General features: G+C 49.4%; 1 protein-coding gene across 1 annotated transcript in view; it reads right to left on the bottom strand.

The window, feature by feature from the left end:
• IGF1R (insulin like growth factor 1 receptor) overlaps positions 1 to 27,730 on the bottom strand; it is a 293,279-nt gene that overhangs the window by 226,685 nt on the left and 38,864 nt on the right. Inside the window, exon 2 of the mRNA XM_032836038.1 lies at positions 12,822 to 13,367. Within this exon, the coding sequence (XP_032691929.1) occupies positions 12,822 to 13,367 (546 nt within the window). The remainder of the gene's footprint in view (positions 1 to 12,821; positions 13,368 to 27,730) is intronic.

The following is a 27,730-nucleotide window of genomic DNA, read 5'->3' as shown; positions in this document are numbered from 1 at the left end:
TTGGCCACCCAAAAATATTTTATCGATCCCTTTATAAAATTCCTGGACTAGAATGATACAAGCTCAGTGCCCAAAGTGCAAGACTAAACAGACACTCACTCTCACACCTGCACTGCCCCAACCTGACTCCCCAGTTTATGCTGCCCTCACAACCCAGCCTCCCTACCTTTACGAGAGCCAAACTACTCCGGTACCACCCAGGGTCAAAACTCCATGGGAGATGGACTTGTACAGAGTATCTTTTCCATGGGACTCCCTCTGGCTATGAGGGTAGCGAACAGAAACTTACATACAGGGCTCAAGTCCTAACCTACAAGTTGTTTATCATCTATTTGCAGAAAGACACAAATGGCGAGTAAGCAAGGTTTTCTAAAACAATGGTTAGAATACAGAGGGAAGCGATCGCTGACCAAAAGACATGGCAATGGCCCGATACCAGCCCACGAATGAGCTTGCAGGTACCCGAGCCCTCCATAAGGGGGATATGGGGAGGTCTCATGGAAGAGCGGTCTTGAGCAGAGCTTCGAGGAGCAGGAGGACAATGGTTAGGGAGAAACCACGAAGAGCATGGCAACATTTGCTCCAGCTGAAACTCCCCATGTAGACGCTCCAAAGCCAGAGTGCCCAGAACCAAAATGCTCAGCAAGATACACCCAACTCTCCAACTACTGAGAAAGTATTTTAATTTCACTTAGATCATTCCAGAAGAGCTTGTGAGTCCAAAGCAAGTCAGCAGTATCATGGTAGACATCAGTCACTTGCCATGATAGCAGGAAACTCTTGCTGGGCTATCAGTTTGCTCAGATTCTGGAAAAGGGAAGGCTTACTTTAGTTGAAAAGAATGATTTAGATGAATTTAAATTCATTCAACTTAATCGTGTTACATCGGTATTTCTCAAAGTACTTATGAATAATTCACTTTGGTAACAGCAAAAGCCAGACCAGAATAAGTCACTTCAAAGATACAAGACTTAACATAAATCCTACTGATTTTCCTACCCTCAACGCCTTCTCTAACCACTTTTATTTCTTTCTACCCTATCGCGGAGATGCTTCGCCAGCCTCCTATCCTACATCTGCTACCAGCTCATCAGAGCTCGTGAATCACAGCCACCTCCTGGGACCCCACAGTCTTCCAGTCTCTAGTCCTGTCCCTAGGGGTGGGGTCCATTCAAAGACCAGGTCAACTGCTTTATGCCTTTGCAAGTCAAGACTGTCTGTTTCCATCTCTCTAGCAGTGGTGATTGGCAACCAGGGCCAATGGACCCACCCTAGGTTCCCAACACCCTACTCTGCAACAATGAATCTCAGAGCTGGAAGGAAACTCAGGGCGCACTTGGTTCAACAGATAAGGAGACCAAGGAACAGGGCGGCTAAGTGCCTGGCTTTCAGGCTCTGGGCTAAGGTGTAATACTTTCTACATGCTTTCTGCAAATCCATGCTTTCTGCAATAAATGATGATGCTCGTGTGTACGCAATTTTCCTGCAAACTCCACTTGATCGTGAGGCTAGGCTGTCCTCTTCGCCTTCTCGTCACTCAATTGGCCAGTCACCTGCCTCTCCAGCCTGACTTCAGAGAGAAGGCACTGACCAGAGCTTTGCATTTATTTTGATACGGTGGTGGCATCGGAGACCAGAGTTACAGGAGTTTGAAGAGCTGATGTAGGAGAGAGAGTTCATGCCTCACACCTTTGGAAAACGCATAACGTACAGGGGCTTGTTTACCCACACAGAGTCTGAGCTAGCTCATACGCAACGAGTCAAAAAAACCACGCACCTTTTATCGCAGAGCTGGAGTGGGGTCTGAACACCATCGCGATCACCATTTCTCTCTAATAACCACTGAAATGCCTTCTCTAGCGTCTCTTCATCCGTACTCTGAGGCCTTCCAGGAACGTGGTGCCTGGCCAGATAAAGCTGCCTTGCAAGATTCGGAAGAACGGCAGAAACCTCCCTGTGGGACCAGACCAAGTTGAGGGTCTGAAGTCCCCCAACCCTGCAGGGCTAACCTGAAATTCAGGGCATCTTCCTGGGGCATGGGAACGGGCAGGAGGTACAGTGAGGCATGGGGAGCGATCACAGCGTGGCTGTCCGTAAATCCACCTCCACATCAATCTCACACAACAACTCTCTCTTGAAACAGTAGTGTGTTAAGTTGGCTTTGCCTGTTTTAGCAATTGTCCAGCAATAAAATCCTCCTGACTTAAGCACCCCCAAGACGTTCACCCTCCTAATCACCATCTCTGGCATCCAGTGATTTTTCCAAGGAGAGTTTTTTTTTTTTCCCCACAACAAACAAGAAATATTGTTGAGCTAAAGAAGCATTCTTCCAAGAAAATTATACATTCTCAGAATTCCATTCATAAACGACTACGATGTCAAGGTCCTTCAAGTCTTGACTACCTGTGAGGCTAAAAAGAGGGCCAGAGAGGAGATGGCAATTGGAGAAGAAGGGGGCAAGAAACCCAATGATCTCCGAGGACGACACCATGCCACCTAGGCCACACCACCTTGTTGCTGTGACCAGGACCATGCATGAAATTACAAAGAGGAAGTAAAGGGTATTCGATGCTGCATCCGGGCTTCTCTGTCTTTCCTTGTAGGTGGGAGAGAGGACAAGGTACATTTTCCATGACCTTGCTTAAAACCCATTCCAGGGGTGCCTGGGTGGCTCAGTGGGTTAAAGCCTCTGCCTTCAGCTCAGGTCATAATCTCAGGGTCCTGGGATTGAGCCCTGCATCAGGCTTTTTGCTCGGTGGCGAGCCGGCTTCCCCCTCTCTCCCTCTCTGCCTGCCTGTGATCTCTGTCAAATAAATAAAATCTTAAAAAACAACAACAACAACATTCCAAAGCTTCTTTGACACAGTTACTTAAAACCCTTTAATGGAAGGGCCTATGTATTATCAAAGAATCCAATCATGTCAAGTTCACTAAGGAAGAGAACAAGAAAACTTATCCCTACATCCTATTTGAGGGATAGTCTAGGAACCTACTAATATCATCTACTCGGCAAAGCCTAAGGGGCCATTCAGAGGTTAAGGAATCAGAATGGAATCGTCATACACCTCCAGGAACAAAACTCCTCTCTTCTGGACCTAGGGATCTGCCTAGTTTCCATTTGTCTCCATCATTACCACGAATACCTTCTGTGGGGGCCATGGGGGTTCCTAACTCAAACACTACGGCTCCCCAGGAAGTGTTTCTAATAATATCAGCCTCCATCTTGCCCTTTTTTGTATCATAGGCTATTTGCTCCCCAATCTTCCTTTATTGTTTTCCCATTCCTTTTTGCAACTCAGCCCAACTCCCTGGTCTCGGCAACCGCTAAAAACCATCCAAGCACTTTGCATCCACCTGGAAATCCAGAATGGCGGCCTCAGTTCATAGATGTGCTGCCAACGGCAGATGTACGTGCATCGCAGCTGGACCGTCCTCCCCACGGGCCCCTGGGCACAGCGGGCTTGGGCCCGGGGGCCGCAGAGCTGGTCCGGCACGCAGGACGGCGGGCCTGCCTGCACGGGCTCCGGCGGCGACAACCTCACACGCCTCACCCAAGTCCCCTCTTTAGAATTTGCAAAAACAAAAGTGGAGGCCGCTACACGCTGGGTCAGTCTGCACAGCCTTTGTACGCAAGGCTATGAGTAGCAAGTGACACAGAGTCCCCAAACACGCCGCCTCTGTTCCCATCCCACATGGATTCCGCGAAAAATGGCATGGAGAAAGGAGAAAGGACCGGGTGGATGTTTGTGACCGAGGCAAAGAAACAAAAAGTGACTTCTGTCCAATAATGAGATGAAACAGAAGCCGGGCTTCCGGGAGAGGGCCTGACATTCCTGCACAGCATTTTCCCACCCACCTGATCCCCTCGAACGGAAGGAAGATCTAAGGGAGGACAGAGAGAGCCAGTGTTTGTTTCCTGCACCGGGGGCGAGAGCAGGGAAATGAAACAAAACAAAACAGTTGAAACGGGGGAGAGGCTGGGAGGCTGGGTGGGAGCATAAAGTGGTACGCACACGCAAGTACACACACACGCACGCACACACACGCACATGCGCACACACACACACACACCCTCGGCTAGCATTACCCACCAGAAGACAATAAACAGGCACATGCTTCAGCCTGGAGCAGACACTTGGCTACCTTTACTACGTGAGCCCAGAGGTTGCCCCAAATAAAAATGTACATCCTTGTTATTGTTACCAAAAACTGAGCCCACTGTATAACCACCTTACTGCTCTCTGCAAAAAACACATTAAAAAAAAAAAAAAAAAAAAAGATAAGGACGTCTGGGTGGCTCAGTTGGTTAAGCCGTGCTTCAGCTCAGGTCATGATTCCAGGGTCCTGGGATCGAGTCCCACATAGGGCTCCTTGCTCAGCAGGGAACCTGCTTCTCTCTCTGCTTCTGTCTGCCACTCTGCTTGTGCGCGCGTGCGTTCCCTCTCTGATAAATAAATAAAATCTTTAAAAAATAAGATAATATTTAATGGTAGTATCAAACAAGAATCTTATTGTTGACATTTCTTAAATTCTTCCCAACACCAAGCTTGCAAGCAGAATCAATTCACGGGGTTTGATAACCGAATAAATAGCGTTTACATGTAACTACAGAGGCCCCACAGGCATCCTGATAGAGACATATGGACCTCACTGAATGTTCTTTAAAGATACGGCTTATCTGGACAGACACAAGAATTTGAACAATTTGGATTAAATTAGCAAGAACCACTCCTACACTATGCCATGCTATTTATGATAATTGAATTTTTGCAATTTAGAAAAAGCAATAAAGACCATATAAGATATGGCAGTAAACATACGTGGTCAATCCAGTTTAACGCTCAGAATTCTAGATAGTCTCCGAAGGCAGCTCTGAAGATACTTTAATTTTCAAAAGACTAGCAATGCCTATCATTTCACAAAAAACTACTATGTGCTAGGCAGTCTGTCTGGGGCGGTCTGTCAAGTTCTGTATCTGCCCATCCCTGTTTCACAGATGGAAGATGAGGTCTGGCAGCCCCGTTCCAGCACCTGGGAACACAGGAGGCTGATGAATGGAATCCTCTTGATTCATCGACTGTTCTTAAACCTTTGTCATATGATGGCACCTGTCTATATGTGTAGTGTGTATGCACGTGTCTGCATGTATCTATGTATGTATACATATAAATAAGATAAGTACCCATGGGTGGCTCAGTCGGTTAAGCGTCTGCCTTTAGCTCAGGTCATGATCCCGGGGTCCTGGGATCGAGTCCCACATCAGTCTCCTTGCTCAGCAAGAAGCCTGCTTCTCCCTCTGCCTGCCGCTCCCCCTGCTTGGGTTCTCTCTCATACACACAAATAGATAAAAATCTTTACAAAAATAAAATAAAATAAAATAAAATAGATCCCGTTTTGTACAAAATTAGATCTTCTTGCAAATATCAATGTTCATATGCCACAGTGGTCCACAGGGGGACAATCACAGGTGCAAGGCCAACTAACCGTGCCCAAAGACGAGTCACACAGAGGGTGGCAGGCATCTGATGGCAGCTGCGGTCTCCACGGAATCCACACCACTGTCAAGGGTAGATACCCTGGGACTCTCAGGAGTGAGGCCCCAGCCAGCCCCGTGACATCCTAAGAACTGAGGCCAAGATGATACCGCAGGAGCACACTCTTCCCTGGAGGGCCACACTTCCTGCCCGTGACTCTCCCTACACCACCGGCCCCAGAAGCCCTCATCACTCCCTGACCCGAGATGACAACTGTCTCCACCAAGCTCTGGGACGTGCTGGTCTCCCGTGCCCGCTCCTGTGTGGTTCAGGTGGTTTCAGGGCTCGGAGGGGAGCTACGTTTCCAAAGACAGAGAAGACAGGCCAGACACAGAATAGAACCCAGAATGGTCTAGATTTTGGGTTTTGACCAGGTGCTGGCTCCTTCTCCCACAAGGAAGATTTCTAAATTGCTTCAACTCGGATTCCCAAGTTATGCACGGTGATAAAGAGATGCCCGCTCTGCTTAATATCCTTACCGTGACCGTCGGGAAGATTACATCTCCTGCTACCAGCATTCCTAGAACACTGTGGCCATCTCTCACTTGCTCCTTTTCAGGGGAGCATTCTATCATGGGATGGTGCTCGGGGACCCCGCTTCCCACAGCCTGAGTCCTAGGAGTCACACTATAGACTAAAAGGAGGTATGTTTCCAATTCATGGCTTCCCACTTACCGGGGGCCAAACCTAACTTTTGAACCACCCCGTGCACTCGAGTTGAGCAATGCAATCTAGGACACGGTTAGCCACGGGCCCACACAATCCACGTCATTCCCACTCTAATCAAGAATACACACAAGACAGGGTGTCTGGGTGGCTCAGTCCGTTAGGCATCTGCCTTCAGCTCAGGTCATGATCCCAGGGTCCGGGGATCGAGCCCCACATCGGGCTCCTTACTCAGTAGGGAGCCTGCTTCTCCCTCTCCCTCTGCCTGCTGCTCCTCCTGCTTGTGTGCACTCTCTCTCTCTCTCTCTCTGTCAAATAGATAAGTAAAATATTTTTTAAAAAGAAAATACACAAGAAAAGCAACGTAGAAATATTAATGTAACAGAAGAGGTATTTCAGGAGTAGGAAGAAATCAGGACAATCTTAAAAGTGGGCTCAACTGGTGAGATCTGAAGGGACTCCAGATAGTTCCCGATATAGAGAATTGCAAAAAATCACCCAAGGAGAGTTATTCAGAAAAGGCTTTTGCTCTCGAAGCTCAGATCCTTATTTAAAAAAAAAAAAAAACAAAAAACAAACTTCTGAAGGGAGCCCAGGAAAGTGACACCTTAATTAGGGTATGGTTAGCCAAGAGCAAAGCCTTTCCGTAACCAGGCCCAAGAGCTAGGAGATGGGGATGGGCTACGAGGGGTTGCAGAGAGCCATGGACACAAACTGCTTCACCATCTTGGTAAAAAGGGTCGACAGTCAGGGAGAACAGAATGTGATCTCCATGCCTGACTATAAAAGGCAGAGAAATGAGGCCCAGGGGCATGTGACCCCCTTCTAAATAAAGATCACCCCCACACTGGGAGCAGCTGACCAGAGCAGGGGCCTTCCAGGGGAAGAGACAAGCTCCTACAGACAACACAACCCCAGAGCCTGCTCAACAGAATGCCTTCCCGTCCACGATCCACGGGGCTGTCTCGGCTCCGATGGGCAATGCAGGCCCCTCCTCATTCACAGGGGACAGTCTGGAGGGCCGTAGCATGCAAGAACCCTGTGGCCGACCACACAGCATTTCACAGAAAGAAATACCCATCACAGGAAGCTTAAAACTTGAAGGGGGGTGGGGGGAGAGGAGGAGGAACAATTAGGAAGAAATAATGCACATCGCACGCATGAGGGCTCAGGGCAGAGAGACTGTGCCCCTCACCTCACTCCAATCCAGCAGGTGATTTACAAACACATAAACCAGCCCCCCACCTGGACCTGGCAGGCCAGAGGTACCCATCTGTAAGAAAATGAGGAAGAAACCCAGAAGAAAATGAAGAAGGGGAACCCCTCCACAGCACACACCAATACCACCCTGTGAGATGTATCTGATAAACAGGAACACGAGAACCCGTAAAGAGGGGGGAAAACGTAGAATTGTCTTTTTTATGCTCCCTGCCTTCATTTGAAGTCCCCGATCTCATCCGTGAGATGGCCGTGAAATGTTTTCCTTTTGTCAAAAAAGGCAGCCACTTACTGCCTTCTCATGCAAGGGCTCTGATCTGCTATTTTCCTGGTTTCTCCTCTGGAAGGCGGTGGGAAATGCAGCCAGACTCTGGGACCGCTGTTGCCAGTCAATGCCCTTTTAACTGAAATAAGGCTGCACCACCAGCAAAGCCAGTCTGCACCACAGCCAGGCTTGCCACCTTCATGCATTTTCTGCCAAAGACCAGGCCTTCCCATGGGCAACACAGTGATCTGAGCAGACCCTAAACTGTCCGTTCTGTTGGGTTAAGAAGTATTTGGAGACCTTAAATTTAGGAGGAAGTTTTAGATTTTTGTGTGTGTTTCTTTGCTTTGGTGAGGGGATCTCTAGATCTGCAAACAAGTACCAGAAAGCCCCAAGGGCAAGCAAACAGCAGACACCACCGAGGCAATTCACGGGGCAGGAAGAGAACCACATCTTACGAGAGGATCTGCCCCCTCTTCCCTCCTTGCACAGGTAGGCTTTCAGCATATGACTGCCGTCCAAAGTAACGGACGGCGCCACAGGCCAAGCCTTGACTTTGAAGATGATTCCCATATTTCTCCACCATCTTTGGCCTTGAATCATTCTGACAAGGGCAGGCGAGAAAGGAGCTACGACCGTCCATGGCTGACCCTCCCTGCTGGTGAAGAGCTGGAGAAGAGTTTTGGTGACCTCGCTCCTAGGGAGCAAGGACCGACCAGGAAAATGACACAAAAAACATCCGCATTTCGCAATCCCTGAATCTTTTGGCTTGCCAGGGACTGTCATCACCCACTGATGTCCGCTCAAGGTGGGAAACAGATCTTCCCGAGCATAAATCTTTCACAAAGCAGGTGTCACGCTCGCCCCTGGGGTGACAGCCATGCTCTCCATGACTGGGAGGACACGCCCAGAATTTATTCGGCGATGGAGAAAGGGCTGCTGCTAGGCTTCTCTGTGGTGAGACGGCCCACCGGAGCCTGCAGAGTCCCAAAGTCCTCCGCCAACGGGCACGGAGTCTGCCAGAAGCACACCGTCACGGGCCAAGGATACTGCTGGCAGAAGGCAGGGAGGTGGCTTATCAGGGGCATGGCCCAGTTTCACAAGCACTCACGGGCTCCTACTACAGGATTTCAGGTGGGGGTGCGGTGGGCTATTGGTCAGAGTGTCGGTTAGGGAGCTCCCTGGGCCCAGGCACCAGCATGGGGAGGCTGGAGCAAGGCCGGGTCACGGAAGGGCAGGGGATAGCAGATTTGGGAAACATGTATGATGGACAGGGCTTGTCCCTCAACTGGAGGAGGGAGCATCCAGAGGACACCCACGTTTCTGACATGGGAACGGGGAGCCCAAGAATGCTGCCCGTGCAGAAGGGGGAGTCCAAGAAAGACAACGGGTAGAGGTGAGGAGACAGAGAAGCCCAGGAGACACGGAGGCGCCTGCAGCTGTCTGGACAGGAATGGATCTGTGGGTCCAGGGCTCACAAAGAGGTCTAGGCTACAGATGGTATTTGCAAACGAGGTGCAGACGGAGGGTGCTGAAGCATCAGATGGGACATCCTGGGGAAACAAGGACAGTGAAAAGGGGCCTAGGATGGAAGTCTGGAGACCACTAGTCACCAGAGCCTCAACCAAGGGAAAGGAGCCCACCAAGAAACAGCTGTAGAGACGGAAGAGAAGCGCTGTCAGAAGGCAGGGGAGGAGGACTCACCAGTGCCGAACATTAAAGGCACGGTCCCATTTCTACTGAAAGGAAAATGCCATACATAACTTTTTTAAGGGTTGGTCACTTTTTAGGAGTAACTCAAGCCTCAATAAAACCACCCCTCCAGGGGCCCCTGGGTGGCTCAGTGGGTGAACCATCTGCCTTTGGCTCACGTCATAATCCCGGAGGGATTCCTGGCATCGAGCCCCACGTCGGGGTCCTGGCTCCGGAGGGAGTCTGCTTCTCCCTCTCTCTCTGTCCCTCCACCCTGCTCATGCTCTCTATCTCAAAGAAATAAATAAAACCACCCCTCCAAATCATAAGACAACAGAGAAATACAGAAGTGTGCCGGGAACCCATAAAGTCATCATTTCCTTAATGGGGCTGTCCATGAAGCTGCCACAGTCATGAGAGAAAAGAAGGAGTTTAAGGGAGAGCGTCAAGTAGAAACCGCGGATCGGCACTCCATAATTGAGTGTTTCTCCGTGATGTCAAAAATTTCACACACATCCTTGATTCGACGTAGCTCTCCAGATGCTCTCCCTCCCTCCGTAGACAACCCTGTGAAGAACAGCTCAATGGGATTCTGCCACACTTCAACGTTTTCAATGGCCACCTTAACACTCATGTTGACTTCCTGGCAGATGACACGCTGTCCAGACTCAATGCCCTTCACCTGGCTCCTTGAACGGTTCGTCAGCATCCTGCTGGAGAGGGGTAGGAATACCACAGCACGGCAGTGCTCAGCCACAGACAAGATGGGGAGGGGTGGGGGTGGGGGAGAACGCATGGCCATAGGGGGAGTACTCTGAAGAGAATGGAAGCCCCACCTGTCAGTTCAAATGCTCTAGTAACCATGTGAAAAGCTACAGAAACAGGTGAAATTAATTTAACAACATAGCTCACTTAACCTACAGGTCCAAAATATTATCATTTCGACACAGAGTCAATACATTACAAACTACTAAGGCGATAACCTTACTTCTTCTCCCTCATACTACGTCTTTGAAAACCAGTGTATTTTATACTTCAAGCGAGTCTCTGTTCATACCAGAGGACATTCAAGCATGCAGTCAGCCACATGTGGCTAGTGGCTGTCACACCGCACAGCACAGGTCTCAAGGGACTCTATGCAAAGGGAGAGTTCCAGTTCAATGGGAAAATCTCGGGGAAACCTGCCTATGCTGGAGTTTTCTTCAAAGCCCAAAATGGAGGGAAGACAGTTTCCTCGAATGCTGTTCATGATTCTCAATAAATACACCCTCCTAAAATCTCAGAAACCCATCAGCTGTACTGAGACAACTGGCAGGGGAGAAGGCTGCAGGGTGTGGCCTTGGGCAAGCAGGGGTCCAGCCAACAGGCCTGTCAGCACCAGCCATACCAGCACCAAGGCCCAGTTTCTAACCCCATTGTTTTTTTTTTGGTATTTTTCCTTTTTTTTTTTAAATACTTTTTTTTTTTTTTTAATAATCCCTATGAGAAAGGCAGGATCTCTCCAGATTGAAAAACAAAAACAAAAACAAAAACACAAAAACAGAGGGCCAGGCCACTTAAATTACTTGCTACCAGACCTGGACCCAGAACCCACCCCTGCTCCCGGCTTCTTCAACAACCTGCTGGTCAGAAACAGCCAAAGTCCACAGCAACCCCAGAGTAGATACCAAATGGGTCACTGAACAAGCGCCCACCTAATGACTTTTTAAATAACATCTCCCTTTTGTACAGAGCCGATGAGCTTCCAAAGCAGTTTTGTGCACATGTTTGGTTGTCACTAAGGAATAACATGGGACTGCCCTAAGAAATGTTCTGACGATGCCCAACTACAGCCCAGAAGGACTGGCTGGACCAAGGTCACCTGGGTCCCTTAGATGGCATCCAACCCCTTCCCAGCACACAGGATGCCTCCCCTGATGACGCCGTTTTCTTTTAAAACAAAATTTTAAAAGGTCAAGACTCCTTAAAAAGGTGTTTTTGCTGTTTTCTCAAAACCAGTGGGTAACCTAAGGGTCGGGCACAGTTTTAATCAATCACAAATGGGACGTCAGCGCCATCCCTTCCTCCAACCCCAGCCGACAGGGACTCTTCAAGAAGCCTGATGGCGTCCTCGACCATCCAACGTCCTGGTTACAGCCAACGAGACCCCCTCCCTTATTTATCAGATGTTCACGGACACATGGGTGGATTGATAGCGTAAACGTGTGTGCTGGGCCAAAGAAACCTTCCCTTTCCCGGCTCCCACCCTGGCTGGACTGGGAACAAAAAGAACAGCTACCTGTGGGGTCTGGCCTTTGATTTGTTTATTTTATACACTTCATGGTTTAGGCAAGCCTACCAGTTTGGGATTCCTTGGCTCTTCATGACCAGCTAGAACACATGAGCTCCTCGGTCGTTAACTGGGCCAACCATTAAATAATAGCTATTTATAGCTACCACACTGACTTCCACACCAGGGAGAGGAACCTTCCCAGCCAACATACCTGAACATTGCTGAAAGCAACGCGGCAAAGGCCCAGACTTGCCTTCTAATAGCAAACAACCTGGGTCTCCACGTAATTGATCACAATAACTCAAGAGTCCGGTTATACTCGAGAGAAGAATAAAGCATGTTCCTGATAAAGAAGCAGTTTCAAAGTATCACCCCCGGAACCTGGAGCGCCAGGAACACATTTCAAAATTCTTTCAGTAGGCAATTTCAGAAGATCTACACAACTCTTTGGGGAGGAAAAGGTGGGGAAAAAAGGAAATAGAAGCCCAGGGCGTAGGAGGGCACCCACTACACAGCTCCTTGCAAGTACGACCTGAATCTGGGATTCCCGGGGACCGGTCCAGGGCTCTCCCACGTCGGCGAGGTGCTCTGCCATAAACAGGCACACCTAAGCCTCGTGACCATCCCTGGGGACCAAGCATGGGGCGCAAGTCCCCACTTTCACAAGATGTGAATTGAATTTTGACTTTCCCTTTATTCAACCATTATTCCAAGTACAGTCCTCCTAAGGAAGTCCCGCCACAACCAAATCTGTCTTTTCCGACAAAGGATGAACCCAGTTGATGCATAAGCAGTCCCTGACTGCTGGGGCCTGGGGACCTCCGAAGCACACCGGGTCACCTTTCTCACTAGAATCCAAAGCTCAAGGTCAGCACGCTTCTGGTCCCGAAGGTGCTGGATTATTTCTAGGACACGACTGGGATGCTCTTGACGGCAGCCATGACGGGGTCCTGCATTCCCCAAGTTCTCGAGTTCTCGGATGCAAAAGGAAGCCAGCCAAGACCCCTGCCTGAACCCAGCAGGCGGCCTCCTCCTCAGTGTGACATAACCACGCCCTCCGCCCTCCCTGCAGAACCCCCAGCGGAAGCCACCAGCGCTCAGAAGAGGAGGGAGGCGAGGGAGAGCAGGAGGGGGAAAGACAAGCAGAGGGATAGCCGCAACCGCGTCTCCTTACTTTTCTGGCAGCGGCTGGTGGTCCAGCAGCGATAGTTGTACTCGTTGTTGATGGTCGTCTTCTCGCACAAGGGCTTCTCCTCCATCGTCCCCGGACACAGGTCCCCGCACTCCTTCGGGGGCTTGTTCCCCACGATGTAGTTATTGGACACCGCATCCAGGATCAGGGACCAGTCCACCGTGGAGAGGTAACAGAGGTCAGCATTCTTCTCAATCCTGATGGCCCCCCGGGTGATGTTCCTCAGATTGTACAGTCCGATATCCTTGAGATTGGTCATCTCAAAGATGACCAGGGCATAGTTGTAGAAGAGTTTCCAGCCGCGGATGACCGTGAGGTTGGGGAAGAGGTCCCCGAGGCTCTCGAGGCCGGCCACGCGGAACAGCAGCAGGTACTCAGTGATGACCGTGAGCTTGGGGAAGCGGTAGCTGCGGTAGTCCTCTGCCTTGGAGATGAGCAGGATGTGGAGGTAGCCTTCGATCACCGTGCAGTTCTCCAGGCGCTTTAGCTGCTGATAGTCATTGCGGATGTCGATGCCCGGCCCGCAGACTGAGGGGAGACAAGAGGGCAAGGGCGGGACATGTCTGAGTTACAAGGAAATCGTTTTCTGAACTATTTCCCAACCCACGATATGGCCCGTTTTTCAGGACACCTGCATTAGGACGATTAAAGTCCCCATTCTTCACCGGGGACTAACATTAGGTATGGGCTATCTTCGGCCATTCACGGCGCATCTGCACCGGGCCAGATGTCGTGCAACATCCTCAGGGACCGTGGGGAGGGTCATCCCCACCCTGCTTATGTACAAACCACAGCTTAGAGCCCAGGGTCACACAGGAGCACAGATGGGAGTCCAGGTCGCACAGTCAAAGCTCTGCACCTGCCAGGCTGCCCAGCCCCGCCCCTCGTGCCTCCTGCACAGCCCCGGTGCCCAAAGTCTGAACCAACAGTTCAGCAGCCACAGAATAACCTACTCCTGCAGCCGGCCACAAGGACCCCAAGCAATGAAGTCTGCATGCGAGAACAGTCACCGTGACCTACAAAGCAAGGATCGAAAGCAGCAAGTTCTCACATTTCTTGCTACCATCTGACACGGGCCAGGTGGCCTTGTGTTCTTCCCCAATACTGTATGAATACAGATACAAAGTCTAACTCAACAGAGAGGCAAGACCGTGTGATTTCTATGGATAAAAGAGGTAAGCTGTCCCAATTTCAAAAAAATTATTTTATTAAGCAAGAAAACAAGCTTCCTAGAGAGAGGTTTGGTAAAAGATGGCAGAAAGACAGTAAAAATCATCCATATCTCCACATCCAAAGATAATCACTATTACCAAGTGCCTATACCAGTGATCCTTTCTCCAGAAGTAATTTAATTAAGGTAAAGGAAATCAGAAAAGATTTCCTTCCTGCACTTAATATGAACATTTCACCAAGTCAATAGATGTACTTCTATGTTACTATTTGAAGGAGACAGTAAATAGGGTACAAATATGCACCATGAGTTATTTTATTTTTTTTTTAATTTATTCATTTGAGAGAGAGAGAGAAAGAGCATGAGCAGAGGGAGAAGCAGAGGGAGAGGGGAAAGCAGATCATCTCCAGCTGATTTCACACAGAGCCCAGAGTCTGATGTGGAGCTCGATCCCAAGACCCCAAGATCATGACCCGAGCCGAGACCAAGAGTCAGATGCTCAACAACTGAGCCACCAAGGCACCCCTGGTTCTTTTATTTTTCTTAAACCAATCCCCTATCTTTGGATATTTAGTTTATCTCCAGTTTTTCACAACATAAACACCACTCGAGTGAGTATTCTCGGCAAATGTCCAAGACTATTTTCTTGGGATAAATCCCTAGGCATAGAATTGCTGGACCAAGACATCTGCAGATCTGAAGAGCTTTTGATACAACAGGCTCGATACTGGAGACTTTATTTTTAAAATACTAGACACGTACACAGACCCACAGACACAAACCTTGGTTAATATCCTTTCTTACGATTTAATAATCCCAAGCCTTCCATTAAAGCTTCTCAGACGGAGTCAAGTTTTCTGATGGATGTAATTCATTAATTTTTGGAGCACTCAACACGTAGGATGCTATAAGAGAGTCAAGGAAGCCGTGTCTGCCCTCTGAGGAGGCTCACGGTGAAGGACACAAGCTAAGACCCATGACAAACAATTGTCATATGAGGCAGAAGGTGGTCAGTGGTATACAGTGGTGTAAATCCACTGTAGATGGGAATGGAACTAAGCAGGACAGATGGGGTAGCCTTGGAGCTTCCTGTAGAGAAGGTCCTTTCTACTGGAGTAACCAGGAAAGCTCTGGCTCCTATAGGATTTAAAACTGAGTATTAAGGGGCACCTGGGTGGCTCAGTCAATTAAGTGTCTGCCTTTGGCTCAGGTCATGGTCCCAGGGTCCTAGGATCGAGCCCCACATCGGGTTCCCTGGTTGGTAGGGAGTCTGCTTCTCTCTCTGACCCTCCCCCATCTCATGCTTGCTCTCTCTCTCAATTAAATAAATAAAAATCATTAAAAAAAATAAAACTGGGTATCAACATTCCAGAGGCCAGAGAAAAGGGAGAACAAGATACACTCAAGGGCCAGTGAGGCTGATGGCTAGGAGTGTAGAGAAGAGCAGAGGAAATGAGTTCGGTAGAGTCCAAGTCATAAAAGGTCACAGGTGGGGATGGAAAATTTCATCTCAGGAATGAGGCCCCTCTCAAGACTCCTGAGTGAAAGAGAAGTCCAAAGGAGGCCTTTTTGGGGAAGAATATTCTGGTATAAGACAGAATCGAAGTGGAGCAGGTGAGGGAAAAGGGGAGAGACATCCAGCGGGGCTTAGAGCCACAGACACAAATTGGACAGAGAATGGCAGGCAGGGGATGGGGTCCAGGGGACCCCAGAGCTGAGGAGCAGGCAAGGCTTGAGAACCTAGAACCTGACACCTCACTTGGTCCAACTGCCTTCTTTCACTGATGAGAAAATGAAGCCTCTACAACAGAGAAGAGAATGGAGAAACCAGCGCTCTGAGAACATTCCATGCCGGACAAAGGCTGTGAAGGAAGCTTTGTTTCATTTTGTTTCACCTCATGGGAGCCTTTCAGTAGCATCCCACACTACGTATTATCATCGCTACTTTGAAGATGAGGAAGCAGATCTGGAGAAGTGGAACTTGACACATGGTTTCTGGAGTGCCCCAGCTCTCAGCATCCTCATCAACGGGTCACCCCAAACCACTCTGACGAAGCTTCTGCCCCAGTCATGATACTGAAGCACTCTTTGCGGAGCCCCTGATGGCGTTATCAAAGCCAATGACCGGTCCCTGTTCTCCTGTGACTCGACCCTTTTAGCTACTTGACATCGCCTCCATCCCAAGGCCTCTCTGATTTCACTCGCCCCTTCACCCCTCTTCTCCCACCTGACCTCTAAATGCTGCCCTCTGGCCTCAGCCTCCCCCTCTCTGTCCTCTCACGTGGACGAGTGCCCACCCACACACTGCATGATTGTCAACTGCATATCCTTGGGGCGGCTCCGGAGTTCACACCCATCTGCCTACTCAACGCCTCCATTTAGGTGTCTAATAACTCATTCCCTTCCCCCCTACAAAATCCGCCTCCGGCGCTCCCACAGCTCAGTGGGTGGCATTCCCATTCTCTGAATTGCACGTGTCGAAAATCAAAGGGTCATTCCTGATGCTTGTCTCCCCTTACGCTGCACATGCCCAGTCCTCTTGGGCTTTGTGCTAACTGCAGTGTCAGACACAGAGACACACACGTCATGTTCTCACATACACGTAGAATCGAAAAAAGCCAAATGCATAGAAAAGATGAGCTAGAATGGTAGTTTGTCAGGGGCTGGGAGGTGGGGGGAATGGGGAGCTGCTGGTCAAAGGGTACAGACTCTTCGCTCAAAGATAAATAAGATCTAGGGATCGCCGGCACAGTGTGGAGACTAGAACTGACAATACGGTATTCTTGGAAGTTGTTAGAGGAGTCGATCTTAAATGTTATCTCCACACGCACACACAAATTACACTGATGTAAGAGGATGGAGGTGTTTACTAACTTTATCGTGGTAATCATTTTGCAATGTATACATGTATCTAATTATCACATTGTACACCTTAAACTTACATTAATGCCAGTAATATCTCAGAGAAGCAGAAAAAAACAGCCCTCTTGGCACCAGTTCCCAAGCCTATGGGGAACTGGGGCATTCTGCCCACCATGACACCCTACTTCTTCAGGCCACTGTTCCTCGACCGCCCTGTTCACTTCCCTCCTAATGCATGTCTACCTTCCTTGGGCCCTCTTCTCACCCCGGGGTCTCTCCCTCTAATCTCTCCCCCTGCAGCGGCGGCTCCAGGAGGAGGGAGAATTACTGTCCATCTCCCCCCCACCCCAGTGATGCCCCCAGGGCCTGAAGCAGTAATTGGTGACTGGTGTTCACACCATTAATTCACATGTGGAATGAATGGATGTTCCACATCTGCCTCTCCCCACTGTTCTAACCTTGATCTGAGTCACTGTCATCTCCAGCCTCGTCTAGAGCAACACCTTCCCCATGGTATAGCCTCCATCCCCCAGTTCATCGCTGATCCAGCACCACTGCACAGGGGCTCATCCCTGTCGACTTCTACCTCAGCTGCTGGAATGTTCTTGCTTCACACGCTGTGGCACCAAGCTCCTTCCTCCTCATCCCCTGCTGACTGGGGTGCTTCTCCAGTCACACGGATGCCCCCCACCCCATTCTCATCCTGTGGCTCTCCATTCTCACGTCATCTCATCAGAGCTTTGAGGGTCCCCCTCGACTGCCTCCCCCCCCCATTTCCCTATATTTACCATTTTTATAGCACTTTTCATGTGTGACAAGAGTTGGGACCTGAAAGGACGTATTAGGTTGAGTGATCACTGTCTAGGACCCTCACTGAAATTAGAGGCTCTGTATTGTTTGCGATCTGCCTGTCTCCCTGTCTCCCAACATCCGGGCATACAGCAGCTTCCGGGAAGACGGGCTGCCCGACTGGGGCCACAGGGAACCTAAAGTGGAACAGAGAGAACAAAGCCTCTCAGGTATTTGCCTGCAGAGTACTCTCAAAACCAGGGAATACCACCCAACGATACAATGATAGCTTCAGGTCAGGGACTCATCATGGAAGTCTTTTTTTTTTTTTTTTTTTTTTTTTTTTGCTTTTATGCTATTTGTGTTTTCCTAAGTCTAGCCTAAAGTTCTGTAGTCCTTCTGTGTCATCATCAATTAAGTGTATTAGTTAGCTCTTAAATGATGAACGTACGTACATGTAAAGGAGTGCTTGGAGGGCATCTAGCATTGCCTCCAGTGTGTGTCTGATCATACTGTAAGGTGTTAGGCAACTGTCTGTTTGCTATCCTTTCCCATGGACCAGAAAATTCAGTACCCAGCGAAAGAGCATGAAGACTCCTAACCAAAGTTTGCCAACCTTTCATACTGTCATCAAAGCACACCCTAGGAAAGAATCGGCTTCCCTCTGCCTCCCGTTCCCCGCCTGTGTAGACCACTCAGCTAACAAGCTGCATGACAGAGCTGGAATGGACAGATTCTTCAAGTGAAAGAACCGTCTCCCCATGGGACACTCTCCCCTCACTGGCAGAAGAAAAGAAGAAAAAAAAAAAGGAGGAAGAAATAACCACTTGCTCCTGAAGAGAAGACAAGCCCAAGCCACAATGTGTGAGGCAGGACCCGGCCACCAGCTGTTTTGGATTCTGTTCGTGATACTGTCGGCCTTTGGGGTATTTTGTGATAGGAACAGAAAAAGGAAAACCCAGCTGGACCAGGAATGATAACACAGCCTTCACAATGCACAAGCCACAAACAGGAAAGAGAATACAACATGCTTCATTGGTGCCGTGAAATGATACAAGCACCAAGGGAGTAAATATTCCACGCAGCACATGAGAGAGAGACACACCCTTGCTACTACTCACTGATGATTAAAAGGAAATTGCAAAACACTGTTTCTCCCTTTTCAAAGCAACAGATAACCCAAAACTCGACTTGAAGGAAGGCACTGGAATGGGAGCTCTCAGGCCAGCCCTCAAAAAATTATCGAAGCTTATGGAGATGAAGGCAAACAGGAAGCAGAGGGAAAGAACACACTGGAAGGTAGGGCCAGTGGGCCTGGGCAGCAGGCCCAAAGCCAGCGAACAGGAATGGCAGAACAAAACAGATGGAGGACCGCCAGTGCGGGAGCAGAGGGCCCGGGAAGGGATGCGGATGGGAGGCGCAGGGTGGCCTGGTACTCAAGCCAGGCCCCCTTGGAGGCGGGCAGGCAGGGAGGCAGGCAGGTGAGGGCCTGGGAAATAGAAATCACTTCCCCCAAAATAAGATCTTTTTTTTAAGATTTTATTTATTTATTTGACAGACAGAGATCACAGTAGGCAGAGAGGCAGGCAGAGAGAGAGGGAGGGAAGCAGGCTCCCTGCTGAGCAGAGAGCCTGATGTAGGGCTCCACCCCAGGACCCTGAGATCATGACCCAAGCCGAAGGCAGAGGCTTTAACCCACTGAGCCACCCAGGCGCCCCTAAAATAAGATTTTTTTAATTAAGTCTTTCAGTTGAAAGGACACTGCTCCCAATAAATTCCTACATATTTTTTAAAACATCAAAAGGTAGAATTTCTGCTCTAGGGACTTCAGTGAATGGAAAAAACAAACTATACATATTTGGGAAATAAATTCCTAAGATCTGCTACTATGAGAAGGGTTAATAACAAGCAGTTGCCTGAGAAAACCCCCAAAAGAAAAGCCACGTATCTAAGGATATGGAAAAGCTATAGAAGGAATTCAGTAACGGCTTTAGTACATGTTCTACGCTAAATACAGTCTTGTGCCCTGAAAAGGAGAAACGGGGTGGGTCCGAGTCCTCAGTGCCATTTACGGGCTCCTGCCCCCAAGAAGTGAGTTACCCTTCCGAAGCCTGAAAAACGGGCTGTTCACGCAGGTACCCTAAGGAAGATGTCCTAAAGATCAGAGGTGTGCTTTTGTGTTCCTGTGTCCAGCACTGAGCTTTAAGCAATGTTACTACATAAATTAAACATTCCTCAAAAACATTCAACCATTCCGTTACCCCAAACTAAATATTAACAACACACAACAAAGGGGTAAATGAACAAATTTGTTGATTAGCCTTCTGACACCCAATTCCATGAAAGATGATCAGAGGTAGTTACCTAATAAAAAATGTTTTTAAATCTAATCAACTCTTCTTGAAAATATGGGGCAGTCTTAACTCACAGATGGAAATAAAAGACATCGGGAAGCATCATTAGCATTTTACTACAGGTCTGTAGGCAGAATGAGTAAAACGTTAGTCAACTAGTTGTCACCTCTGGCTCTTGGTGGTAAAGTTCAATACAACATAACCATTCCCTCCCCCACCCCGACACTGGCCCTCTATACAAGTTCTTTACGTCCCATAAAATGAATTCTTTGGAACCAGTAAGTTAGTACTCTAAAAACTCTGGACTCTGTGAAAGCCACACTCATTTAAGAGGTTAGGAGAGGATTCATGTGTATTCATGTGAATCCAAAATTCATGTGAATTTTGGACAAGCAGACAGAGCAACCACCTCTCTCCTCAGCTAGGGCCAAATGAAGTGAAGTAAAAGTTTTAACAGGTCAATGAGCAGGGCTGTGGCACCACGAAGACGGGGGCCCATGACTCCCCATCTCTAGGGAGGTCAGGAAGCCATCTCAGAGGAGGGGATCACTGAGGATGGTCTGAACGAATGAGCAGGGTCTCGCCAGGAAAGGCAAGGGGGCAGGGTGTCAGGCGGAGGGAGGGGCTGTCCACCTCTGGCTGCTGGATCCCCAGCCCCTAGCCCCAGGGCAGGCAGGGAAGGGGAGGCATGGCTTTGTCACTGCCCACTCCTTCCCTGCCGGCAAGGAACCAAAAAATCAGAAATGGGGGAGGGGGGTAGAAAGACAATGTTGTGATAACAAACACTATGAATATTCCAGAGTTTGTTAGAGTAGAATTTTCTATGTAAGTGTAAATAGACACAATTCATGTTGAGCCTTTTTTATCTTCATGCGTCAAGGAGAATGTTTATATTGTATATGTAATTGATATGTTACTAGCCAGGCAAGCAGTCCCTACCACCTGACAAACGCTCCACAGCTAAGGACAGTCCTAAGAATGCAAGGGATTGCATGGTGCAGGTGACTTTCCAAACAGAAATTAAAAATTAAGTGTATTTTTCAAGGCGCAAATTGTCCTCCACTGTCCCGCGGAAGAGCCATCTCTATCACACATATAAACACCATCTAAAAACCCATTCACACGTAAGATGTAGCCCTGAAGGCTCCAGAGCGTTAACAGAGCGTGCTACAATGTGGCAAAGAATTCATAAAGCGGGCTGAGATGTTTATATCCCGCCTCTCCAATGAAGAAATGGAAACTTCACTGGGAAATACTTCAAAAGACTGGAGGGAACATAAGCCCCAGTGTCCCCATCACATAAAGCACCTAGAACTTCAGAGATGGGTACAGAACGAAGCCGTCTTTGCTCCGATGGAAGAACAACACCTATTTTCCTGGGTCTTCATGAAAACAACTTTGCTCTCATGGGGATTCCAAACTCCTTTCTGATCTTAAAATATCGAAAGTCCAATATTCTAAGTCCCTATATTTTAAATCATCTTTATTTATAAGAGCCCTGAATCCTTTGTAACTATTCCCAGTCCCAATGGTTGGTTCCTTTTAAAAAAATATTTTACTTAGGGGCGCCTGGGTGGCTCAGAGGGTTAAGTCTCTGCCTTCAGCTCAGGTCATGATCTCAGGGTCCTGGAATCGAGCCCCGCATTGGGCCCTCTGCTCACCAGGGGGCCTACTTCCCCACCCCCCGCCCCAACCCTGCCTGCCTCTCTACCTGCTTGTAATCTCTCTGTGTTAAATAAATAAAATCTTTAAAAATATATTTATTTATTTGAGAAAGAGAGAGAGAGAGAGAGTGGAGGGGTGAAGGGGTGTAGGGAGAGGGAGAAGCAGACTACCCGCTGAGCAGGGAGCCTGGAGCCTGACACGGGGCTCGATGCCAGGACTCTGAGATCATGATCTAAGCAGAAGGCAGATGCTTAACCAACTGAGCCCCCCAGGCACCCCAGCTGGTTGCCTTTTTGATGAAAGGGCACACGAGGACTAGACTCCCTTGGTTATATCCCCCACCCACTACCAGCCACTCAGCCCCCCATGGGCGCAGTGGGAGCTGCATCAGGCTTCGCTGCCAGGCCTCCCAGGGAAGCACCACCACCAGGTAGGCAAGTGCAGACCAGAAAGCACCCTGAACCACCAAACAGGGAATCTGTGCAGCCAGCGGATGGCGCTGTGGGTCCCCGTGGGCTAGAGGAGGGGAGCTACAGAGCCAGGAGGAGGCAAGCCCAGAAGCTGCAGCCTGACCTGGAAAATACAGGCTCCTCCCGCCGCCTTCTCCCCTCTCTCTTGACTTTGGGTTTTCTGCTCAGAACCAGGCTAACCTTCCAAATAAAAGTCAGCCCTGTGGCCCCCATCCTATCTCACCGGCTTTTATAGAACGCGTTACATCATTCCAGTTCACATCCTCATTTCAAAAATATTATAAAATGTTCCAGTTACCTCGAGTGACCCGTACTCTTGCAATTAGCCCGTTATCTACACAAACTCATTACTGGGGTATGAGTCCCCCTCCTCTGCTCCCCCTGCACCAGGCTGCACGTCTTCACGGATCTGGTGTGAAAGGTCAGTCTCTGGAATTGTTGAGGCCTTTTAGTTGACTTGGGGCCTTTGTCAGAGGGGAGGGGACGCCCTGCCACTTGACCTGAGGTCAGCCGCTTCCCTGCTCTGTGCCTCAGTTTCCCCACAATTCAGATGCCTGTTTGGGACTACATTTATTTAGTCCTCCCACAAATACGGATAAAACACCTACAGCGTGCAGATATATACTTCCCCGGGGCTCGGAAGTCAGCAGGGAACAAAATCAACATATTATTCCTGCCCTCCTGGAGCGGCTTGTCCTGGCGGGGCCCTAAAACCAGCACACCCCGCGTCCCTAACGCAGACTCCCAGGTTCACCTGCCACCACACGAATGGAGTCAGCACCACGGGCCTGATGCACACTCAGCTGCCCTTGCTGCATGTCCCCAGAGTCAACACATACCTACAGCAAAGAGCCGTCACACGAAACATGACAGGACACCGGATCTCTGATGCCCAGAAACAGCTGTCCTGGGACAAGCAAGTCTCACCAAAAGGAACACACACCAGGAGCTGCTGATGGCAGCTGGGGCCACGTGGAGCTGGGGGAGGGGGGCGGCAGGGACTGAAGCAGCGAGAAGAAAGGGGAGGGAGAGGTCCAAGGAGAGCAGGAAGAGAACCAAAGCATGGCCACTGGAGAAGGGCAAAGGGAACAGCGCCTGGAACAGAAGGTGCTAAAGAAACCAACGGGGAAAACCCCAGACAGATGCATGGCCTCAGCCCTCACAAAGGGACAAAACGACCATGGAGGAGCCTGGGCATGAATACCATAAAAATAAGGACTTTGGGAGTGGTCATCCTGGCAGTGGTCAGTAACTAAACAAAAACAGAGAGGACTGCACACCCATGTCCATAGCGGCATCATTCCCAAGGGCCGAAAGGAGAAAGCAACTCAAGTGTCCACTGATGGACGGACGGACACACAAAATGTGGTCTATTCGTACACTGGAATATTATTTGGCCTTAAAAAGGAAGGGACTTCAGACACCTGCTACAGCACAAAGGAACCTTGAGGACCCCCTGCTGAGTGAAATTAGCCAGGACCGAAGTACAAATACTGTATGATTCCACTAGCTACAGTGGTCCAATTCACAGAGATGGAAAGCAGAATGGCACGTGCAGGGCGTGAGAAGCAGGGAGGGGGAGTTGTTGGTTAACGGGTGCAGGGTCTCCTCTTTTCCAGATGAAGAGACTTCTGGAGATTGGCTGTGCCACAATGTGAATGTACTTAACAGGACTGTACACTGAAAACTGGTTAAGATGTGAATTTCATGTAATGTGTATTTGACCACACTTTTTTTTCTTTCAAGAAGAAGGGAAAACTTTCACTGCATTTTATTCTGCCCCTCCTGTGGGTCACACAACTGTAAACGGACAGCTAAAGACAGGCCGTGCTGCCCATATACTAGTGAGGCCCAAGGAGAGCCCAGCAGGAAGGAAAGCAGGCTCCCCGACAGGCGGGGCATTCAGAACTCTGCCTCCAGGCCAGGCATGGCTGTGGGGTGGCACCCAGCACAGCCAGACCTCGGGGCACAAAGAGCAGGTCTCAGCAAGAGTCCCGCACAGACTCCCCAGGGAAAAGGGCTCTGAGCACGTCCGGCAAGTGTAAGTGGTCACACAGACAGACGCCCGTGTGCCCCTCCCTAGGGAGTGGGCAGAAGCTAAAACCCCCATGCAAGTCACGACCTCTGCAAATGAGCCTGTGGCTGACCCTCATGATCTGATACAACCCAAAGGCAGAATCCTCCTTGCTCCATTTGCTCAATCTTCTAGCTCTGGGTGTCGGCAAGTTGTATCTTATGGCCAGATACAGCTATAGGTCCACACAGCTCTTTACCTTGTAAGATGCGGTAGAGGAAGCATGACAAGAGGGACTCACACTCCAGCCTGTCCACGCCACCCCCTCCCATTATCACTCCCACTCTTGTGAAGGTCTTTGTACCCTCTATCATATCTGCATTTATTATTCAGCTCCAACACCTCCAGAGAGGTATTTTTTTCACTCTGTTCTTACCCAGGCATCTGGAGGCCGATGCATCCCTGACTCCTTCACTGAGGTATGCTGCAATTTCTACCAAGACCATGTACCCTCTGCATTTGGGATTTCTCCATCCATGCCTCGGGGGCGTCCACCCACCAGCCTGGTCAGTGGCCCATTGAGGCCACTCTCGCTGCTCTGGCAGGAGAGGATATCCTGAACCATGCCCTCCCAGACCTCCCCCAAAAAGATCAGTTAAACACCTCTCACTCAGTCCCAACCCTGCTCTAGCTAATAGCCCAAAACCCAAGCGACCCAGTAGCAACATTCCCTACTGCACTCCAGCAGTCTTATCAACGAAAGTCAGAATAAAAGAAACACACTGCTGTAGCGGGAAACCATGGGTCATAAGCCTTAAGCCATCCTAACCCACAAGGACTTGTGATTTTTTTGGATTTTTTTTTTCTTTAGGATTTTTTTTTTAATTGGTAGATTGTGGGGACACTAGACTTGATCTACAGTGCCTTGTTAAAATCTTATCACACCCTTGATGAGCTACATTAGACAAGCTGGGTAAACGTGCAATTCACCCTCCAAAGCGCTGATGAATGAATGGCCCAAAGAAGGTCTCTAGTGGAAGGTCGCAGGGCTCTTTCTGTGTCCTGTATGTTTAACATTTTTATCAATTACTTGAACAACAGCACAGATAAAATGTTTATCTAATTCAAGGATGCCAAGTTTCTAGGAGAGATGGCAAATACATTGGATGACAGAGTCAAGAGCTAAAAAGATCAACAGATTGGAATTGCAATCGAGAGGAAATAATGTTATTTGGACACTTGGGTGCAAAAAAAAGAAATGCACAAATGTAGGAGGTGTGAAAAAGACTCGGGAGATTTAATTGGATATAATTTCTGCATGTGATGATGGGGCGTTGTAACTGCCAAAAAAAAAAAAGAAAGAAAGAAAGAAAAAGTCAGGTGGTCTTAGACTGTACTAAGGGAGACTTAGCACAGAGTAAGGGGCCAGAGGAGAGCTCCCCCAAACTGGGTTTCTGTCTCCATAGTTGAAAAGAGATGAGACCAAAGCGGAGAATATCCACGTGACACCAGGAAGGAGCAGGCACCAGAAATCCCTCTCCTGGCTGCAGGGTCCTATGTGACCCTGATGGGGGAGGGGAGCACAGAACTCAGAGCCCCATAGGGGAACAGATGTGGGCTCCACAGGAGAAGGAAGGGAGATCTCATAAGCCTGACTGCATTTACTGCTAACTCTGCAGCTGTACTGCCTGCCCTGTTTACAGCTGAGGACACCAAGACTAAACAACCAAATGACCCACGAGGGTCACTCTGTTACGGGAGGAGCAGGGCAGAACTGGGGCTTAAATCTTGATTTCCTCCCACCACCCTGGAGCAGAGAATTCCTCTTCGGAGGTCCTTCGAGGTGGCAAGGATGCCACCATGGCCATGTGCATGGGTGTGGGAGAGCCCCTCTCCACACGCGCGTACCCCAGGACCCTCTGACCATCATCGGCACCCCTTTAACGGCTCTCAGGGTAGACACTCCTGTCAAGCCCGAAGCTCTGACCCGTCCCAGGAAAAGAGCCTTACAAGTATCCCCATCCACATACCAAGGGACAAGACGGTGACTGAGGAGGTTAACTGTTCGTGTTTCCGACCTCATGTTCCACCGAAAAGCATAGACTATCGCCATAAGCTAACTCCACTGCAGAATGTCAAATTCTTTTTTGGTTGTTGTTCACAAACCACGCGGAAAAAATAGACCAAAGACACAATCTCACCCAAGTACAAGAACTCTTCCTGTCCATGTGATAGTGTCCTCGGTGGACGGAGACAGAGCTCGCAAATCTGGAACACGGGATTTCAACTCGACCAGACAACTGCCCCTCATCGCTCTCTGTGCCCCCACGAAATCACAGACCCACCTTTATCTCGACACTCAAATAGTCTTCCTTCCACGCATTGCTCTTTGTAACAATTCTACTCAGAAACGGGTCAACTTTCCTCCGCAAGTCACAGAGAAGCCAGCCCCCTCGACCTTAGCACACCCGTTCTTTATTTGATGCTGAAATCCAGATCACACAACGTTAAGAGAGCTACCAGCCCAACCGAAAAATCTCTGCTCTTCCAGAGCCATTGAGAAGTTTTTTTTGTTTTTTTTTTTTTCCTTTACACATTCAGGTAGGGAACAATGGAACTCTCGACTATATGGAGAATTTGGACAAGCATGAGCAACTCTTGCCTTTAAACCACGCAGTGAGCAGTGAGAGGCAACGTCTCCCTCCATCAGCATCAGCATCGGCATCCCCCTCTCCTCCCGGCCTTCCATTCAAGCAGGCTCAGGGGTGCCGGGGCCAGGGCCCTGCAACCGGAGGCCCTGAGGCAAGGGGGTGAAGCCATGCAGCCGTCCCCACTCACTCCAGCAAGGTGGCAGGTGCTCGCAAAGCCACCCAGTGGTACAGCTAGGGCCCTGGAGCCTGCCCAAGGCTCCTTCTCATTAGTGAAGGGGTGACACGCACGCCTACTTGACGAACTGTCATAGAGGATGAATGAGCCCCGCATGGAATGACACTCCTCTGAGTAGTCCATGATACCCAGTTCGGTTTCCCTGCACCCTCACACCCCAGCCTGTTAGTGGGCTAATTTGCTTAAAAGGTACATCCATGGAGACAAGGACAATTATGAATTTTAGCTTGCAGAATTAAACTAATAGAAGTGAGGCAGTTCAGCACGACGGCGTAAATGCCAGAGCTCCTCGGTACAGGGTAGCAGACACAATTCGGATGGGAGCCGGAGAGAACACAGGTGCGGTGGAGAAGCCCCGCCCCCAGCACCTTCCCTTAGAGAGTCCAGAGTTTCTCCCATCTTCCCTCTTTAGGATAACATGGGGTGCAGCCTTTACGATTTCTACCACAGACAGCCGGGAAACGCAGAAAACAGATGACCATCTTTGCAGGAACAAACAGGCCCTGGGGAGGCAGAGCCAGCCCCACACGTGGCACTTGGACAAGGCCAGCCTCTGTGATCCACACGTGGGGGAAGAAGCCAGCCCCAGAGAGCCCCCCGACCAGGTCGGCAACATCCTTCGTGTTCTGCAGCTGGAGGCAAGGGCCACTGGATAGTAGCTGTGCTCGGGAGCCTGGGAG

Source organism: Lontra canadensis, unplaced genomic scaffold (assembly GCF_010015895.1).
Source record: "Lontra canadensis isolate GAN:19392208 unplaced genomic scaffold, GSC_riverotter_1.0 scaffold89, whole genome shotgun sequence".
Classification (NCBI taxonomy): Eukaryota; Metazoa; Chordata; class Mammalia; order Carnivora; family Mustelidae; genus Lontra; species Lontra canadensis.
Note: the sequence above shows the minus strand (reverse complement) of the source record. Positions and strands in the feature narration are given on the sequence as shown.